The sequence below is a fragment of the Labrus mixtus genome, chromosome 10 (genome assembly GCF_963584025.1).
Source record: "Labrus mixtus chromosome 10, fLabMix1.1, whole genome shotgun sequence".
NCBI classification, from domain to species: domain Eukaryota; kingdom Metazoa; phylum Chordata; class Actinopteri; order Labriformes; family Labridae; genus Labrus; species Labrus mixtus.
In genome coordinates, this window is record NC_083621.1 from 15,184,842 (window position 1) to 15,205,153 (window position 20,312).

At 39.1% G+C, this 20,312-nt stretch overlaps 1 protein-coding gene across 2 annotated transcripts in view; it reads right to left on the reverse strand.

Annotated features, from left to right (window-relative positions):
* enox2 (ecto-NOX disulfide-thiol exchanger 2) overlaps nt 1-20,312 on the reverse strand; it is a 126,640-nt gene that overhangs the window by 98,359 nt on the left and 7,969 nt on the right. For both annotated transcript variants that reach the window (XM_061048534.1, XM_061048533.1), the window contains one exon: nt 4,051-4,131. In XM_061048534.1, coding sequence (XP_060904517.1) covers nt 4,051-4,093 — 43 coding nt within the window. In that variant the 5' untranslated portion in view covers nt 4,094-4,131. The remainder of the gene's footprint in view (nt 1-4,050; nt 4,132-20,312) is intronic.

Genomic DNA, 20,312 nt, shown 5'->3' on the forward strand with positions numbered 1-20,312 from the left:
AGAGAGGTTTGTTTTACCCCCAATCCCCAAAAACCCCTGTTCAGCTGCGATCCGTCAGCGCCAGGCTCCGTCGGACGGCGTGACCCACTGGATCCGTTTCTGGAACGTGAGTGCAGCGGAGCGCAGCCATGATCAGCTGTACACACATCACAGAAGAACTACAAGATCACGGGGGATTAAAGAGAGAAACAACATGTTGTTTTGTCTTTCTGAGGATATGATCGTGGGTCTGTATATTGTGTTTTACGCTCTGTGTGTTTCATTGTCTGACTTCATGTCTGTGTTGTCATATTCTGTCCAGCTTGACGCGTGCCTGCAGCATACAACGTTGATAAAAATAGACATTCAGCGTATTGGAAACAGAGCAGAGCGTAGTGGCACTGGTGGAACGCTCCTTAGACAGATCGCGTCGCTCGCTGTGGAAACACAATGATTGACTGGAGTGGCCGGGAACTACGGTGTAGTGTGTGGCGCTGACGAACCGCGGCACGCACAAAGTATGTGGAAATTGGGGGTTTCAGCCAGACTTCTACCTCCCACAGAGAAGTCAAAACACCATCAATAAGACTGAAGATAGTGGTCTAAAAGGGACTTTGGAGGAATTCAAGTGAAAGTTTGGTTCCCCTCTAATTTAGGGTTTTTTTCAGTAATCTGCTGAGTTACATGCTGAGCTATGGTCAGAAATGAAAACAGCCGAAAAATCTTAAAAATTGGGAGAGCCTTCCTTAAAACTACAAAATGTCAAACAATACTTTTTTTATAAACCAGCATAAATTAAAGTTTTTATTTTCTTACTAAGTATTAGTCACACCAGTATTGTCTTGTTCTGCTGGTCTGTCATCAGACATTTGATGATACAAACTGTTCAAAGCACTTTGTTTTATTCTTATTAGAGGAGCATAGATTCTTCTAATCATCATACCAGCATAGATACCACACCAGTAGCATATTTGCTGCTGGTATCGGAGAAACATACACCATCGTGAAAAGGTAAACTCTGTTTAAATATTCACCTCGTATGATAGTTCAGTCAGTGTGATTGGTGGCCAATTGATGGTTTACTCCTCACATGAGAAGGGTTTGACATGTAAAACATTACAAATCTATTGAATACCATTTAAAAAGGTTTGAAGGTACAAAGGAAATGGCTTGAGATGCATGCTAGCATTTGGTTTACACTCAGTGTCTTTGTTTTCTACTAAAGCCTAAAACGGAGGGGTTATTTTTCATCTGATTTCATTGATATGTCATCAGATCCAACCTTGAACCTAGATCTAGTGTTTCAGTGAAATGTTGGCTGAATGTATTATTACATCTCTTCCTGTTGCAGACGGCTGTTCAGTGGGGGTTGATGTGCTCAGAATTTAATTTGTTCATCTGATGCTGTGTGCTCAGTGGAGGCTAAAGCAAATGATCCACCAACAAAGGTTATTTTTATTTTTGTTCATACAAACCAGAAAAAAATGTGTCCCACAGTGAAGAGACTTTGGCCTTAAGTCAGAGTTTAATTAATGAAGAAAGAGAGAGAAAAACTTGACATCTTTATCATCTCACACCTTTTAGCTGCACAACAATCCTGAGGAGGAAGAGAGGAGATTGTGAGATTGTTAAACCCACCAGAGGAAATTTCCTCGATGGTGTAGAAATCTCTGCAGTATGAGGGAGAAGAAAGAGCAGACCAGACAAGCAGGAGGAGGAAAAAAGGCCAAGTATCAGACAGAGCATTCATTATCACCTGACTGACCTGCATATTGCTCTGCGTGAGAGTAATGGGAAAGGACACACTCATCGGCTGAAAGCCCAGCAAGAAAGGCGCTTTTTATCCCCCTCTCTCTCCACACTCTTCAGTAATCTGTCACTTTCTTACTCAGTTCAATTTCTATCCTCAGACTGTGTGCTGCAGGAGCCCACTATATATACTAAATACAATAACAGCTCAGTAATTGAAGGCTTTATGAAATTAATGTTGAATAGCCTATATAACAGTTGTTCTTTAATGACTAATTGTTCTTGATTAGAATATTTGGCACTTATTTCAAATAATTGACCGTTTTTTGTATTGTGCACATCAAGTGCATATTATACATACATATAGTGACAGTATAAGGAAACTTCTAAGAGACAATTAAAGAACATAATACTTCTGTTTATGCATTGCGAGCATACTTACAATGACAATGCTATCATTCTGATGTAAAGCAGATGCAATGGCTACCTTTTTCAACATCTTGGGTTAGTGTGTTAGCAAACTCATATTTGCTAGTTACAAATAGCAAAAGGGACTGCCCAGGGCAATGACAATGTAATTTGCTCCTTAGAAAAGTGTAAAAAAAATTGCCTGTAAAAAGTGGCCTTGAGTGAGCGTTAATCCTATAAAAACACCTCTTAACAAGAGAGAAGAGTGAGAGAGACAAAGGGGATGAGTGAGGAAGGTAAAGAAGAGGGAATGACTTTAACAATTTGGTCTGTGGCTGGTAGAAAAAAGTGAAATTTATAGTTGAGGATACTGACATTTTGCTTGCTGGTCTGCACTTTTTTAGGTATTCATCAGCCTGTTTACGTCAGGGACTAGTTTCTGAACAGCTGCGTTTATAAAATTTACAAAAATACATGATACAGATTTATAAAAATCTCATGTAATTATTTTTTAAATGTTCCCCCTTCTCCCACAAAACGCCTCACGGGTCAGATGAAACCTGCTAGCAGGCCAGATTTGAGGTCAAATTTATTATCTGTAAACCATTAGTGTCAGTGCAAGTTATAGTAATCTATCTACTAGCTGTTAAGATATTTCAGACAATAACAAACTGGTGGACTGACTTGCCGACCTCTGACAGATGTATCGCCTCTCTAGGAGCATCATTGTCTCCAATGTAGCTGAAAACCAGATCGTTGTATCTGACACTGATTACAAAAAGTGTCAGAAACTCAAAGCACTACAACAGTTCATAATTATTTAAAGAGGGAAACTAATACAATCTATAAATAACTGCAAAACTATGTGAGCGACATATACAAGAGTACAAACTATACTTGAAGTAAACTACACCTCCCACTGAGAGCTCCATTCTCTGCCTGACCTGCTTTCTAAATCATTGGTGAGAAGGATCCACAGAACATTTGCCAATGATCATCATCAACATCAGTCATGCTGCTTGGCACACAAACAAATGTCCACTGGGGCAGTATATAGTTTATCTTGTGCAAACTGAAGTCTAAGTAGGGTAAATATCTTGTATTGCAAAATGGAATTTTGACTTTCAAGTATATAAAAAAACGTATGGGTTGAAACTTTCCCTAGATGCCACTAGAGATGCACTTTCTTTTGGAAAGCCAGACTATTCCTCAGTGCCGTCAGTATCTGACTTCAGTATCTGTGTGTGTGTGTGTGTGTGTGTGTGTGTGTGTGTGTGTGTGTGTGTGTGTGCGCACGCGCGCGCGCTCTCCATGTCAGAATCACATGTGTAGCTCTGAATGAGATCAATACATTGATTCAAAGGCCTTGACACCAATAACCGAGGATGCAGCAGATTGTCATGTCTGCACAAAAAGAGGCAGAGGAATACCGGGAAAAACTAGATACGATTATGGAAAAATATTTGAAATCCACGAAGCAGCAAGACAGGTTTAAAGGTTAAGGAAGGTAAGAGGATGAAGCTCTGATGAGATAGATTCAAAATAAGACCTTTAGAAGGTGCACTGACTGTGTTGTTTGTGTGTATAAAAAAACTTCTTTGTGAAATGAAAACCCAGCAGTTATTAGACTGGCTATTTTTGCTGCCCGAGAACAAAGCCCAGAAACGCTTGAATTTTAAGTACACACACACACACACACAGACACACACAGACACACACAGACACAGACACACACAGACACACACACACACACACACACACACACACACACACACACACACACACACACACACACACACACACACACACACACACACACACACACACACACACACACACACACACACACACACACACACACACACACACACACACACACACACACACACACACACACACACACACACGTCTTACCGTTGACTCGGCTTGATCTGTAGTCATTGTACATCCTAGTCATGCAGGGTTGTTGTGTGAAATCTCAGTTTCTCAAGGAATCTGTTTTGAAAACAAAACCAAAACTCATTCTCTGTTCAGCACATTGAAACACCACACAAGAGCATGTATTACACCACAATTTTGCAGGCCGACATTTTTCACATTTTAGTCACACAAGGACACTGAGCCTTGTTAAGAAGGGCTAAAATAAAGGGGCTTTGTCTTGTAAAGAGAAAGGAGAAAAACAGCAGAGAATGTAATTCATCCACTTCTCTTTGTGAAGCAGAAGCTCATCAGAGCCGGAGATGGCTCTGAGGCGAGGGAGAGTCCCATTGACCGCCCTATTAACACTTAAACTGGGTGGATCAGCTTAGAGGAAATACAAAATGCTGCCAGGATGTACAGAGAATTTTATAATACATTTCCTTCCACCAAGAGGAGCCCTGAGGGCACCGTGATGACCAGAGTAATTGGCTTTCTCCAGCTATGATAATCTGCATCAGTCATGGCATGCCAACAGTCTCTAAGGCCACTCAGAAGGTCATAGTGATCCACAAACCTCGCTCTTATCAACTGACTATAGAGACCCTGAGTTTCTATTAAAGGAAACACAAGTAACACATTTATTCTGCATTTCTGGTATTTTAACTTTAATTAAGGAACTCTACCAAGCATTGTTTCCTACACATAGACGTATATTCTGTATATATTTACGGACTTTACAAAAATAAAAATCTGCACTCACTAGAGAGAAAGAGCGAGTGTGACAGAGCACGCTGAAACACTGCATGGATATTGACAACGTCCTGGCCTCACTTAATCCACAGATTTTACAATGCAAATCTGTGCCCAGAGTTTTCAAATCTGGACGCACAGTTTAGGACAACATCCCCATAGATTGCAGATTCATGCACATGGATCTGCCAACTGTGGGAGCGAATTTGCGGACATCTTTTTAATTATTTCTTGACTGAGCCTTAGGGGGGGCTCCGTGCAACACAACAAAACTCCTGTTTTGGGTTTCAATCCTTTATCACAACAGGAGAGCCTCGCGTGGGGAGGCTTGTTATTCAGTTGTGGCAAAACCAAGAGAGAGCAGAATCACACCATGCAGCAAGCAGAGAGGACGTCTGCATGTCCCTCCCATAAGTTCACCGACTGCTCATGTCAAAACTGGAGCTTCTCATGCCTTCATTTTAACATAACTAACTAGTTTAGGATGATTGTTACGATGCAATCATGGATAGGCCTCCTCATACGCAGATCACCCGATGAATAAGGCACAAGCGGATGCTAGTGTGTGTGGATATGAGAATGGATGGGGAACAGAAGTGGGACAAGCTGATTAAAGTTGTTTGTTACAAACTAAAATGAGTGCCAATTCCACTTCCCAGATACAGCATGGAAAAACACTTCCAGGTATGCTTTTAGTCAAAGTTTGCTTTGATTCACTTTTGGAATTTAATTTACTGTCTCTACATAACACCTAACTAATGACATCAATCATACACAAGGAGGGGTGAAACGATGAGTTGACAAATTTACAAATTTGAGGATAATTCATTGATAGCAATTGTGCACACAGTTGAAGTCAATTAAAAATGAATAATTACAAACTCTCTTGTTTAGGTTACACAATGTTTAATTGTTAGGCTATGCGTAATGAATAATAATACTCCCCCTTTCACATAAAGTGGAACCCTCCACCACTATATCTCATGTCACAGCTCTAGGAGGATTTTAGTGCATCAGCTCTGTTATTCTCTTCCTAACGTGTCGGCTAGTGATAAGATGTTTATCACACATCCACACCTGCCATGTAGGTACGTTAATGCTGACACACTGAATATGACAGGCATAATAAGCTCTTGGTACACACAAACACATCTTCATGGCAGCTTTAAAAGCCAGTGTGTGTGTGTCTCAAACTGCTCTTTTCAAGCCACACAACAGATGAGAAGCTCACAGGCTGTAGTTCAACATGAGGAGGGAACACACTGTACAAACTGTGTTACTGTGACCTGTATGTGTTTTTCTTTTTTACTAAAAGTGCACCTTTCACCTTCTACAGTAATGGCAGTCTGTGTACAGTTATGTTAGAAGTTCAAAGAACCTGCTGGAGAATTTGTCTCAGGTCATTCACAGTTCATCATTTAGCATTTGTGATTAGTTGCAAAGCTTCTAGAGGGCGAGTCTTACTTAGGTGGAGCCTATTGAAGGGCAGACAAAAGACAGTCGAGGTTGATGTGCTGCAGATGATCACAAAAAAACATTTAGGTGAGAATATGGACAATGAACAGCTACCTCATGTACTTTATTTAGTTTCTGTTAGTGTTCATTTGTGCATCGAAACCACCATGAAGTTCAAGGCATGGTTTAAATAGGCTTCAGGTCTTTTATCCTGTGCTGTTGTTGGCAGTTATGGCGTTTAGAGTAGCCAGGAGTAGCTATTAGAACGAAATGCTTTGATTGTGGTAATAAAAAAAATACCAAGATAAACCTAAATTTCATTATTTTTATTAATCTGTTGTTTTATGATAATCTGATACATCTGCTACTCATTTAAAGTCTGGCAAAGCTCAGGTTGAAAACCCCCTTCTCGGCCCCCTGAGCAACAGCAGCCTGAAGATTTGTTTTATCACTGTTACTGTTTCTGTTCAGACAACAAATCAGAACAAAAGTAGTGTCATTAAGTCCCCCACATTTGACATGCTACAGAATCATGTTGATTCTCTTTTTACTTGTTCCTGTCTACAGTGTAATCAATGTAATGACGAGGGCTCTCTATTTACACTGCAGACCTACAATGATATCCTAACTTATCAATGAGCATATGGACGACGGATGTAAAGACGGTCTTATAACGTTAGATTAACCCTGAAAACAAAAAGACTGTTTGAGACTGAATGCAGAGTTGTTTCCTCTTTTCCACATGGTTTTAATACAGTAAACAAAGCAGAGTGGCGAACAGTGCTTTTGAAATGGGAAAAGCAGAGAAGTGATTAAAACACTGGCTTGTGTTCAGTTTGGAGCTTTTGAAGCATGAATAATTCAAAAAGGGCTGTATGCCTTTTTTTTAAGAAGTAAAAAAAGTCATACAGTCAGAAGTAATAAGTCCATACTTGCACAACTAGACCACTTTGTACGTGTCTTAAGTCCTTGTTTACACATGATGGCTTATTAGTACAATGTTGTAAAAAAAATCTGTAACAAGCAAGACAGCATTGGCCCATCATCTGAGTAAAATGACTTTAGTTTAATAAATATTCTTAAAGGACAAAACCAAAAACCACAACTGAGAACAACAATAAAACTCTGGCCTCTTTAATCTGAAAAGAAAACTTTTAGTGTGTGACTTTACTCTGTAACAAATTAAAACTAGGAGGAAATTACAAACAGGGTGAGAGAGAGTGATGCATGACACGCTGGTAGATGTTATTCTTAAGCATCTTAGGGTGCACTCACACTAGGCAGTCTGTACTCAGCACGCTTCACCCCTAAAGTCAGTGGACAGTCTTCATTATGGAGAAATCCCGGAGTGTTCTGGCTGTATCTGACTAAATGACTCAAAATAAGCCAAAAAGTCAGTAAACTAGCTGCCATGTTCTCTGTGTTGTTCATGCACTAAGCTGCTGTTCTCAGATGTGCTGACACGGACTCAACCGCGCGTCCATTTTTTGTTTTTGTCCGCCTGTCTTGTAAACTAAGCACGCTTCATAATTACGTAAAGCTGTATGTGCCTAATGTGACGAATCAAGTTTTTATTGCCCTTGCACCAGGATACATATTATATTATACATGTGTTAATCCTTTGTGAGAACTATAGCGACAGAGCTTCGTTACTCTTCAGGCACCAACATTCCCCATCATATTTGTTATAACCAACTATTTTTTATTTCTTAACACTCTGCTTCAAATAACTCAAGAGTTTGGAAAAAGTAGGAGTTGGTTACATCAGGGAGTGTGTTCACTAAACATTATGAATGTGTAAAAGAAGCTGTGAAGAGATAACTTTCACACTGCTCTTTGAAATCAGATTCTGAATTTAGGATTCAGATCAGCCCGTCAAACAATATGCAAGCCTCAGAGTACACAGCACAGAAGCTGTAGAGATTGAGTTTAAGATAGATTTATGTAGACCAGGGATGTTACTAAAGGCAAAACATAGAGTTTCTTTAAGAATAAAAGCTACTTAAACTTGTTTCTCAAAACAGGAGGGTTTAAAGACAATAAGCCAGGGAGCTACAACAGTAGTAGGTTTGAATTATAAAAAGAGCGTCTGATGAGTAAAAAGAAGAAAAACAACCATCCTGCATCTTATGAGACGTAAGTTTTTATGACCTTTTGTGTTAAAACAGAAAAACAAAGTCAGTTTTTACTGCATCCCCTCCTACAGATATCCATCATTCATTCAGCGTGTTCAGCCTTGTGTTAGTGTGCGTATGCATTATCATCTGTATTCTCACTCACAGCTCAGTGCATTAGTCATCCTGACGAACGCACAAGGCCAGACACCTGTGTCTAGGAGGGATTAGAGGATTCCCTCAGTGAGGAGAGGATTATCAGAGTGAACCGGCCCCTATAGTGATGGAGGAGGAAGATACCCCATAATATCCCCGATAGGTCCATTCATCTTTTGTCTCCACAGCAGGAGACAGCAGCCGGGAGAGACACAAACCAAATCACCCTCTGAAAGTATTTGCAGTGTTGGATAAATCACACAAACTTTACAAGAACTGATGGGTACTTCAAAAGCAGCTCTCATGTACCTTTTCTTTTCCTGTAGCTGTCCCTCAGCCTGACTGTTTATCTTTGTGATGAAGCACCTCCTCTCCCACACAGGGACAACAAAAAGAAGGCTCACAGGTGTTTTACATCTGTCTGGAATTCATAAAATTACGCCCACATGATGTAGTGTAAAAAGCACAAGCTGACTGGTGTGAATCCCACATTTAAAAAAATATACAAAGAAACTAAGTTTAACATGTCTAACTACTTGCAGTTTTCTGGTCATTTTTAATTGGTGTGGTATTCTAAGTAAAGTAACTTTGTAAATGTAATAGAGTATTTCATTTTTTAAGAGCATTCTTCTTCTTCATTGTTAACATCATTAATGTAACAATCAAACAAAATTTAGCAGTAAAAATGAGCTGGTTTGACCACTGTGTGTGACATGCGGGAAAGATTTGAACCCTGGTCGCCCGTTTCTAGGACTACAGCCTCTGTGAATGGGGCCTGCACACTAACCACTAGGCCAACGGCACCCCAATTTTGAATATTTTATTCAAATCATGACATTATTTCGCTTGTTGACGTATTATGTCTTTTCAATCTCAGAGGCGTAGAGTGAAACAAAAAAAGGGGTCAATAAAAAACTAAAATAAATAATTGTGTGACTGAAAAAAACATCTGACGGAAACAGGAGAAGAATCTCCAGTCAAAGTCAAAACTCAAGTCATGTTTTACATTATCTTAATGCAAATGTTTGTATTCTACATTTAAACGTGGTCCTAGAAGTATGACCTTGGTACCTTGGTTGCATTTAAACGCTCAAAGGGTAGAAATGTAAGACTAATTACCCACAAATCCTTAGCAGACTAACACTGAAGACAAGTTCTTCTTTATGCTAAATATTCTAACTGTAATTGTTTAATTCACAAAAATAAAATTATATGTAAAGGTTTAACATTTTTCTACATTTAAGACTAAACAATACATTTTTTACACTTGTTTGTGAGTAACAAAAGGAACATTTTTGGCACATGTCATTTGTGGGTTGTTGTGGATATAAAAAAGCATCTCGCTATAAAGTTGACTCGTATTTATAATGAGGTGCATATTTCTGTCATCGTTCCTAAATTTACGGTTTGGAAAACTGTCAGTGTAATTCATATTTTGACATGTAAAAAAGACTCTTTGAATTTCATATATTAAAAAAAATACAGTCAGAAGTCTTCCCACGACATCACAAACATGGATTCCTCTTCAGTGTTTGTTTTTTTAATGAGCCCCTGCTGACGTGTTGAAGAGATGACAGTCTGACAAGCCGTCCTACACACGAGAGAAACGACATGTCAGAGAGATGGAAGCAGCACTACTCGGAAATATGTGAGGCCAACAAGTATAAATAAACTTTTCATAAGAACAGAGAGACATAAACTGCAGTCATATGTGTCCTCTGGGTGCATTTCTCCAACAACTGAACTGATCCACCAGAACAAACAGAATGACAATCAGTCAATCGTATAACATTCATACCAGCTGATGGGTTTCTTGTGTGGTCATGTTGAAGTAATACAAATAACTTAACTTGATATCACACAAGATTACTGAGAAAACTTTGGAAGAAAAAAGTTTACATTGTCCACTTTTTCCCCACAAAACAATCAAATAGAAGGGATCTCAGTTTGTGTGCATCTTTTGTTTGGACTCGTCAAGGCTTAAAACCTTGATGCTGAGCAGGAAAACAATTTTCTACAACGTTTAGCACCACAGCCAGAGGACTGACCAACACAGCACTATTGTCCATCACCTCGAGACAGCAAACAAGCCTCTAAGTGTGAAGAAAGCAATGTGTGCATCCGCAAATAACTAATGAAACTGCAGCTAAGGTTTTATGGACAGATTTACACAGAGCCCACAGCTCAGCTTTAATAAAGAGAGTAAAACAATACAAAATGAATAAACACATGTGTAGAGAAGCTAGGTGAGCAGGTATGAAAAGAAAACGAGGCCATCCCAGTGTATTCTTTATTATTGAGTGTCTTTATATTTAAGCTACACTAGGGGCGGAACTAACAATAATTTCTCAATTAATCTTGAGGTAAATAAATGCTATGTTTTTTGAAGGTTTTTGGGGGGCTTTTCATGCCTTCATCTAGAGACAGGACAGTGAACAGATTCAGAAACTGCAGAAAGAAAACGCAGGAAAGGAGCCACAGGCCGGACACCAACCCTAGCCACCTGGAGGACACTGGCCCCCGCACACGGAGCAAGCACACCAACCTCCACACCACCGGTGCACCTTAATGCTATATTTTGTAGAGCACTGAATCATTGCTATTAAAAATTGCCTGTTGGACCCTCTGGAGTCTTTATAACAAGACTATCATAATGAAAACCTGTAAGAATTCTTTAAGTAAGAAAACACGGGCAGTAAAGAAACTAATCAACCTTCAAAAGCAGCTTTTCATTATTCTGAAACACATTCATGATCTCTGAACCACTAAACAGTTAACTGATAGTCGCGCTGTTAGTTACAGAAATCCACCTTTCTGACTGCTCTCTGGACACTCCATAATATACGAGTGTGCCAGGAGCCAGAGTGTTTTGTTTAACAGCCGTAGACATGTGCTGCCTTTACATGCTTGGCCAACGAGAAGGTTTGGGAAATCAGTTTCTCCCTCTGGCTCACAGAAACAGCAAACTCACTTTAGCACCGGATAGCATTGAGTGGTGCCAAAAAATTAAAAAAAAGAACTTCACCTGAAACGTTGGAAATTAACTGGATTTTAAATCACCTGAAAAAGCAGCAACAAGTGCTTAGATTTCCAAGCACTACCTGTGTTGACTACTTCCACTTCAAGAAAAATATCTAAAATGAAATCAGAAGTGTGTGTCTTTATTTTGTAATGATAATCAGACAAAGTCTTGACAAAGAGGAAACTTTGAAAAAATGAATTAAGATAAAGTCTGACTACTAGACATGGCAACAAAGAACTAGATTGTGTTGTTTTAAAGGTCTCTGTAATTAACTGGTATAAAAAGTCAAGGTTTTATAGCTCTAAAAAAAACTTACAATGATCTCATTTGACAGAGTAAGTATTCTCCAATGTTTTACACAGTAGTACAACCAAATTGTTACCAACAAACATGCTACATTCCTGATTTGTAAAAGTGCTACTGAGTGAATGTGTAGCAGGGAATTGCTGCTGCTGAAAAAGAGCAGAGGTGTTGAGTCAAACAACCCTTTGTTAGTAAAGGCTTAAAAAGCAGTCTTGCATGTGAAAGGGTAGATGAGGCTCAGCTCTCGCTGTCACAAGTGTTTAAGTCAGAGGAGAAAGATAGAAGAGCAGCTAAAGTATGTGTGAAGAGGGGAAAGGATGAGACATGGGATCATTCTACTATACTGTAACAGACCCACAGTCTTTTTATCCTAAAGACACAGTCAGACCTACAACATGGTCAACATCACTTCATCATTCAGTATTTGCCAATTGCACACAGCTCTATTTTATTTCCTGTTGTAATTTTGTTTTTGTTCTCCATTGCACTATTATCAATCAGTATGCAGTATCTACTGCATATAGTTCAGTTTACATTTGTCAATAATTCTGTTTACGTTTGTTAGTCTGATCACTTATACTAATATCTCTATTCTACTCTATTTATTTAGTATTTCAACTTTTGAATTTAAATTGATATTTTACATTTTTAGTTTACATTTTTAGCCTACCTTGCACTATCGTTATACTACTACTCTGTGTGCCTTTAAAACCGTTTCTGCATGTCACAGCACATGGTCTGAGCACTGCTTCATCTTTTCTCTCTCTGCATAACAAACAAAGAGAGAGCCCAACACATGAAAGAATATTCTAGTCTTCAGTTGATGGTGCCGACGTGATTTTTTTCTTTGATGTTGCAAATATCCACAATTTTAAAATAAAACAGATTTGGCTGTCACTAACAGTAAGAGTGAGAAAATATTATCTGTTCTTCCTGTGTCCTCATCTATCTGTTCCTCTGCTGCTCTCTGCAGCCCTGAGTGCAGAGAGCCTCTGATTGAAAAGCAGATGAGTCTGTTCTGCTCCTCAATGCACACTCCTCTTAACAGCTAATTGCCTTGTCTCAATACTGAAGCTGCTGCTGATAAAAGGTATGAGAGGCTTAAAAGCAAAGAAACACTGTGCAGCCCACTGACACAATTAAACCTAAGAACAGAGACGTTTTTAGTATGCAGGGCGGTTTTATAAAGGCTTCCTGCCATTACATCAAATTCACTGGGAATGCAATTTACAACTTCTTCCCGAAGTAGCCACATACGCCTCTAATGTGCATACAAATAGCCAAAAACACACATTTAAGCAACCTGTCATTCTGCTTTTTGTGATGCCTGATGTCAAGTAGGATCAAAATCCTATTGGCTGGTGAGGTGCAGTATGAAATTACCTCAGGGAGTGTTAAAACGACTGGATCACATAATGAGAGGTTCTCCATTGTCCTGCTAGCTGCCTCCTCCAACACTTGGCACACTGGCACTCAGTAGACTTCTCTGTCTGGCCAAATTGACTAATGGATTTCAAAACTCTGCATCAGCCAAAGCTATTAAGTGGTCTGCAGGATGACTTTACAGTTGCCATCGAAATGCAACACAAGACTCAGCAGTTTCTGCCCGCTATTGTGCAGGGCTGCTGTGACAAAGTTAATTTATTGCGAGACAAGCACAAACACTTATGCCGACACACACAATAAATAACAATAAATAAATAAATAAATAAAGAGAAACATCTGAATGAGCCTATTTTCCTTTTGGTCATGTGAGGTGACCATTGCTTTACAAGTTCTCTTCAGGGAATGTGGGTAAATGGCTTTGTCTTTTTATGCTTTGTATACTGTGTGATACATGAACCACCGCTAATGAATTCCCCCTCTGTGCTCTCAATTAATAAAGGAATTGAACTAAATAGGGCATTTAAACTCAATCCTGAAAAATATCAGAACATCTTTTTCTTATGGACAAATGACTATCTTCAAACTATAAAAAATGAACAAACTCTGAAGTGAGTAGGTGCTGTTTTTTCATGAAAATGTGGGAAATGACTAACAAGATGCAAACCCAACACTTCCCTGCATTATTCTTGGTCATATCTGAGTGTTAGGAGATTAATCATATCCTTATCTTCATGGTGAAGGTTTGGAAGAACAGGCTTCTAGTTTCACTGGGATTTAACTGCCTGCCATGGTGAGTTAAACATAGAGCTGGTCTCAGAGATCTGGCTGTGACTATATCCCTGAAGGGCTTGGGGAGGTGCACTGCATATCCAGTAAATATATTGCAGTCATTGGACACTGCAAAGAGAAAATCGAGAAATACACAGCTTTCAACCATGTTAAAAACTGAAATTATGTTCTCAACCTTATTTCTCGCTATTTATGTTAAATTGTACATGTAAATTAGCTTTCATCTACACAAAAACAACGCAAATGGGGTCTTAAAATATGATGGGAGAGGAAGACAGAGAAGAGGTTAGCTCAACCATATTTGACTGAATGGATTCAGATTTCTTCTAGCCAGGATATACAGACAACTAAATGCATCGTTACACTGTAGACACAATGCATTTTGGTACTTGAAGGCACCACAGACAAGGCTCCCTGAGGAGATACCAGAACACTCTTACTTGGACTTTTTTTTTGCCATCAACACTTACTTTGCAATTGTGAGACTCTAATGAACACATTTCAATTCTCAAAGTCTGCCTTTGACTCGCACTGTAAAATTCATCAACTGGAACCTTTGTTCTAAATCAGGTAAAACTCAACAGCACTCACAGTGTTAATTTAGCAAGAACTAAAACATTTCACATGAATCTAATTATTTAAGTTAGTTGTCATTAGCTCTAACACCTGAAAAACATTTAATTAACACAGACAACTTTCTCAGAGTTTAAAAGTAAAGTATTCAACTAGAGCAAACTGTTAAGGGTCATTAGTCCCATATCTTGTTTTCCTCCCCTCCATTGTAGTGAGTGGGCTCTGGCTTCAGTGCCCCTTGTCTCCGGGTCTTATCTGGCTGTGAAGCACCGGGCTCTGTGCTGCTGTCTCTGTTGGCGTGGTGATGGAGGGAAGGCCTGCCATCCCAGATAAACCTTCCTCTGTTCTCCCTGCAGCACAGCAGGCTATATGTTTGCTGCAGGTGTCACATAAAATGTCCCTATAGCTATTTGAGCTTAGCGCTGCATGTGACATGTTGGCACCTCTGATGGGACATGACTGAAGATGGAGAGAAGTGACAATAGAAATTGGAGACAGAAAACAGGGGGATAAGGAAGAATAAGAAGGAAGGGTTGAAAAGTTGTGGCCACCAAAAACAAAATATTTCTCACTGAAGGGCTGTAAAACTCAGGTAATAAGAAAGGTCTTTCATAAAATGATTAACATAAACAGTTCTGTGTACCAATGAACCAAGCATGTTTAAAGCAATAAGTCCATAGAGTGTGACACCATGAGGATAAACTGAAAATGTGTGGCAGACAGGTTGTAGCAACATCACAGTAATGATGCGTGTTGCTGCTGCTGCTCAAAAACTGTCACCAGGGGAGAACCTTGTTATGCTGAATATTCAGCAGCCAAATGGTTATCTATATATATATACTCTATAATCCATAATGTATACAAGTAGAAATCAATCTTCATTTCAATTTTTGGACTCAGTCGAGGTGCATTACAAGCTGATTTCACCTTCATGTCAAAGGGAATCCGGGCTGCTGATGTTATGTTTATGATCATAGTCACTTTATGTGCCGAATATTTTATCAAATAAAATTGAAATCGCTTGGGATAAGACAATGTTAAACAAAGATAAATTTTGAAGTCATTTTGAAGTAAATTTTCAGTCAGTTGACTAAGCTCTTTGTCAAGACCCAGACTGCCTGCAGTCCCTTTTATCATGTCCATTTTGATACAAAACATGGCTTATTTTACTATTTCTTAATTTAATAATAATAATAATAATTTATGCTTTATTAATCCTGTGAGGGGAAATTCGGTTTTACACTCTGTTTAATGAACATGAACACACACACAGGCCGAAACACACACACATGCACAAACAGGATCTTATGGACATGCATTAATGGAGAGGTCTCTGCGTGAGGGGGCTACCCACAGCGAGCACTCCAGAGCAGTTTTGGGGTTCAGTGCCTTGCTCAAGGGCACATCGGCAGTGCTAAGGAAGTGGACTAGCTCCTCTCCAGCTACCAGGCCAATTTCCGTACTTGGTCCGTGCTGGGACTTGAGCCGGCAACCCTCTGGTTTTCAACCCAAGTCCCTACAGACTGAGCTACTGCTGCCCCAATTTAATAAGAGATCAGGTGTCTCTTAATTTCCACCGTGTCATCAGTATACAAGAACAGGCCCATCTGTGGCCACTGAGGCCAATGTTAATGTGGGGACAAACAACCGTCTCTGCCACCTTGCCAGACAGGGAGCAGCACACTGAACTGGCAGATTAGACCACCTGGCCCTGCCAGACTGTCAGCCTATTTATTTATACACAGAGCCAGAATTTACACCAGGAGCAGAGAAACACAGATCCAGACAGAAGCAGCTCACTGTGACACTCCCATGGTGGAGAAAGAAAACACACTATGATGACCTTCTCCCTTCTTTTTCCCTGGAAGGTTTTCTCAGAGTGAACCAATTACAATTTCCTACGTTACAATGCTCTTTCACCCAGCAGAGAAACTTCTCTATGGTAACATTCCCCCTCCTCCTTAGGGTTGTTGTGATTGCAAGTTGCCATGTTGCGGACATGGTAGCTTCAGTGTTTAGCCAGATCTACATCAGTCTTGAAAACTTTCTGCGTTCTAACCTTTCTTCATTTTCAAAAGCATCTCCAATATTTATCCTAGTTTCACCATGTTTCTGGTCGTCAAGCTTATTTAAAAAAAAATGTTTTAAGTCTAGAAGCATCAGTAGTATCTGAATCACTTTGCTTGCCCACTTCATCGATGCAATGCCTGTTGGTTCGCTGTGATAACTGGTCTTGTATCTGGCAAACTGAGGGGTGCCTAAAACAGCCATGTGGGGTGCCTTAAACTGCCTCTGGTCAAAACAAATACAGACGGAGAAGCAGCACCACTTCTGGCTGAATGGCTTAGAGTAAATGTTGGTATATTGCAACATTTTTTTTGTCATTTTGGCTCTGTTAACTCTGCTTAATTCTAAAAGTAGTGATTTACAGTTTTACAGTAAACCAGTCTGCAATTAAACCAGACATGGAGACGTTTGAACTTTAAATCCCCAAAGAACATTTTCTCATAAGTTGCACAGGCACGTAGGTGGTGGCAGAAGTATTTCATTTCAGAGAGCATTTCACACAGTGATAAACATGTCACTAAGTGAAATTAATGTGTCACTGTGTTTGACCAATTCTAAAGAAGAGGAGAATTTGGATCACTTAGAAATTATAAATCAGTTCAAAGCCATTATCAGAGTTCATGCAAGTGACAGATTATTTTTTCTGTTATTTAACTTTAAAACTATGTCCTAACTAACTTTTAAAATTAGCCTCAAACGCAAAAACACATTTAGTTTTCACCTAAATGATAGAAAATCGAACAGCATGTCTCCCGACCAGCATTCTATCTGACAAGAATGTTGTATTTAGTTTGTTTACACCAAACAAAATCCTAAATGTCAAAAAGGGGTTTACATAACATTTGCATTTAGGTACAATTAACAGATAGATGTCATGTTATTGGCAAGATTTTTTTAGGGAGCCTTTTTATAAAATATGTCCAGGAACAGGACAACGGATGAAAATTTGGCTTTTGGCTAACTGTGGCATATTTACAGAAATGTTTATTAATATGCAATGTCCCTGTAAAATAAAATAAAAATAAATAAATACATTTGCAGTTGTCACTTGTCAGGAGCATTGTTGAGGGAAGCAGCTCCATAAATTATCCATCAAAAAGTCCAAAAACATCCATCAAATCAATCAATATCTAAGTATGGCTATTAGAGAGTGAGAACTGAAATCATCACTGTACAGGATGAGCTGTTATACAGTATGTGTTGTTGTGGAAGACAGGGCTGGAGTGTGTGTACTTTAACAGCTGTTTCAGACTAGAAGTCCATATTTTGTAAATACAACAAACAAAACAAAAGTGTTTTCTTCAGGTATTCCATTCACATGTTCTAATGCTTAGAGTTGAATCAGTGTACAAGTTTAATTAGCTAAGCTGATTAGTCAGTTTTGAGTGACAGCCATACAATCTGATTATTAGTCGATGTGAAAATGTTGTGACTGTTCAAACACTCACATCTGTTCTGCTCTCTATAAGCTGAAAGGTGACTGAGAGTTTACTACTGAGCGTGGAAAACAGGTGTAACTAAGCTGACCGGGTGTCTTGTGTTTGTATCACAAGTTGTATGAGACAGAGCGAGACAGCCTCCCACACAGAGCAAAGGTGAGTTCTAATATTAGTCTGCTGCTGTGAATGACTTGTTTGTTAAGATGAGAGGTTAACAATATGCTCCCCAATCTTAAAAAGTATGTTCTTCTGCCTGTGAATCTTTTTCTCTAAATGGAATACGTGGTTTGACTTTTACTGGGTTTATACTTCCCTCAGACACCTCTGAAATGTTCCATCTGACTGGTCATGAAAGACTGGAGTATTGCTTTCGTTAAAGTATGTTAGTTGGAATTTTAATACACTGTTGTTCCATTCAACTGTGATCAATTAAGTTCAAGAAATATAAACCATATTTTGTCAATCTATTAACCCTATAACTTTATGTACTTCTCTGTTTCAAACAGACGACTTAAAAAGGAGTGGGAATATAAAGTGTACAAGGTCATTTCTGAAGATATAAACTACTTGATTGTAGCCATTAGTGGTAAGTTTGAACTAGTGTTGCTCCCACTGGCTTATAAGGACATGCTTTTGCAGGTTGCCAAATACTGAGAACTATTACTCCCCTGAAATACCTAAACACACGCTTTCACCCTCCTACAGTCAAGTATTAAATTGTAGACCTTCAGAACAGACGGGAAATGAAAACAGGAGTATAAAAATGCACAGAGCACTTGACTGAAAATGCCTCCATCAGTATGTTCAATTGCAAATTGACAGTGATTTGTTCTGTTCTGTAAATGTCTGCACTAGGAACTGAATATCAGGTAATATCCTCTCCGTGTCAGACACACAGTGGTGTCTGAGCTGCTCTTAAATGTCAAATAGCTTTTCTGTATAATATAATCAGTGAGAGCTCGACAAATATTCCTCTGGCAAAGTTAGTCTGGTATTGTGTATTGGGTATGTGTGTGTGTGTGTGTGTGTGTGTGTGTGTGTGTGTGTGTGTGTGTGTGTGTGTGTGTGTGTGTCTCTGTGTGATGGGGGGAGGGGTGTGCAAGCAGCTCTAAGCAAAAACAGCAAAGGTACTTTGGAAGCGATATTGATGAAGGAGAAAAGGAAAAGTTCATCTACAGCTGGTTTTAAGTGGGAACTCACAAATATAATCCAGTTACAAAAAGATTCTTTGTATTGCAGAAAAAATCCACTAATTGTAAACAGACTTTGTTTCATAAAAAAGTTGTCCGCCTATAAGAGAGAGCAACCAGAATTGCAGACTCCAGCATCTCTACAAATATGCATGATTGTTTGTTTTGGATGAGAACAGAAAATGGACATTGTCATTAGATGGGTGATCATAAAGCTGTCAAAATATGTCATCCCCATAAAACTCTGATTGTCTTGTCGATCATAAGACACACACACACAAAGAAGTATTTTCCTTTTCTAAGAAGGATGCTTGATGCTTAAAAAAAGACTAAAATCTGTGGTTCGTTTCACTGATGCTTGATTTACTGTAAAGGTTTCTAAAGCTAAATAGGTTTAAAAAAAAGCAGAGGATCAGAGGAAGATCATCCACATGTCATATGGTCCTCATTAAACTGAAGTCACAGTAGTACAGTCTGTACAGTCAATATGCAAATGAAACCCATATGGACTTCACTGCATGTGCCATGACTAGAATGTAGTACAGGTGGAGAAGGTTGGGAGAAAACTGTCAGAGCGTCCTTCTGCTCAGTGTAGATTTTTAAAAACCCTTCTGAACATGGAATTTTATAAATAATATTATAATTGCAAAACTAAAGGACTTGAGTTTGTATAGCGCTAGTCTTAATCTAGAATACTCAAAGCTCATTATGCCATAGAAAAAAACAACACACTGCAGGACATGAAAACAGACATCCATTTGTGAATGTGCCCACAGGACCGTTAGAGAAGCTCCTCTAGTCTGGGGAAACTATTTGACATGCAGCCCACATTTCCAGTAGTTAGTAGTTCTGAGGCAACTAGACAATTAGAGGAGGTAGAACTGCTGTTAGCTTTTAAAGCTGAAGGCAGAATCGAGTTATACAAGCCTGAGAGGCAAAAAGCACCGAAACCTCTGGGACAAGACAGAACTGAAAGCAAAATACTTTAAGCACTTCTCTCTCGTGAAGTACA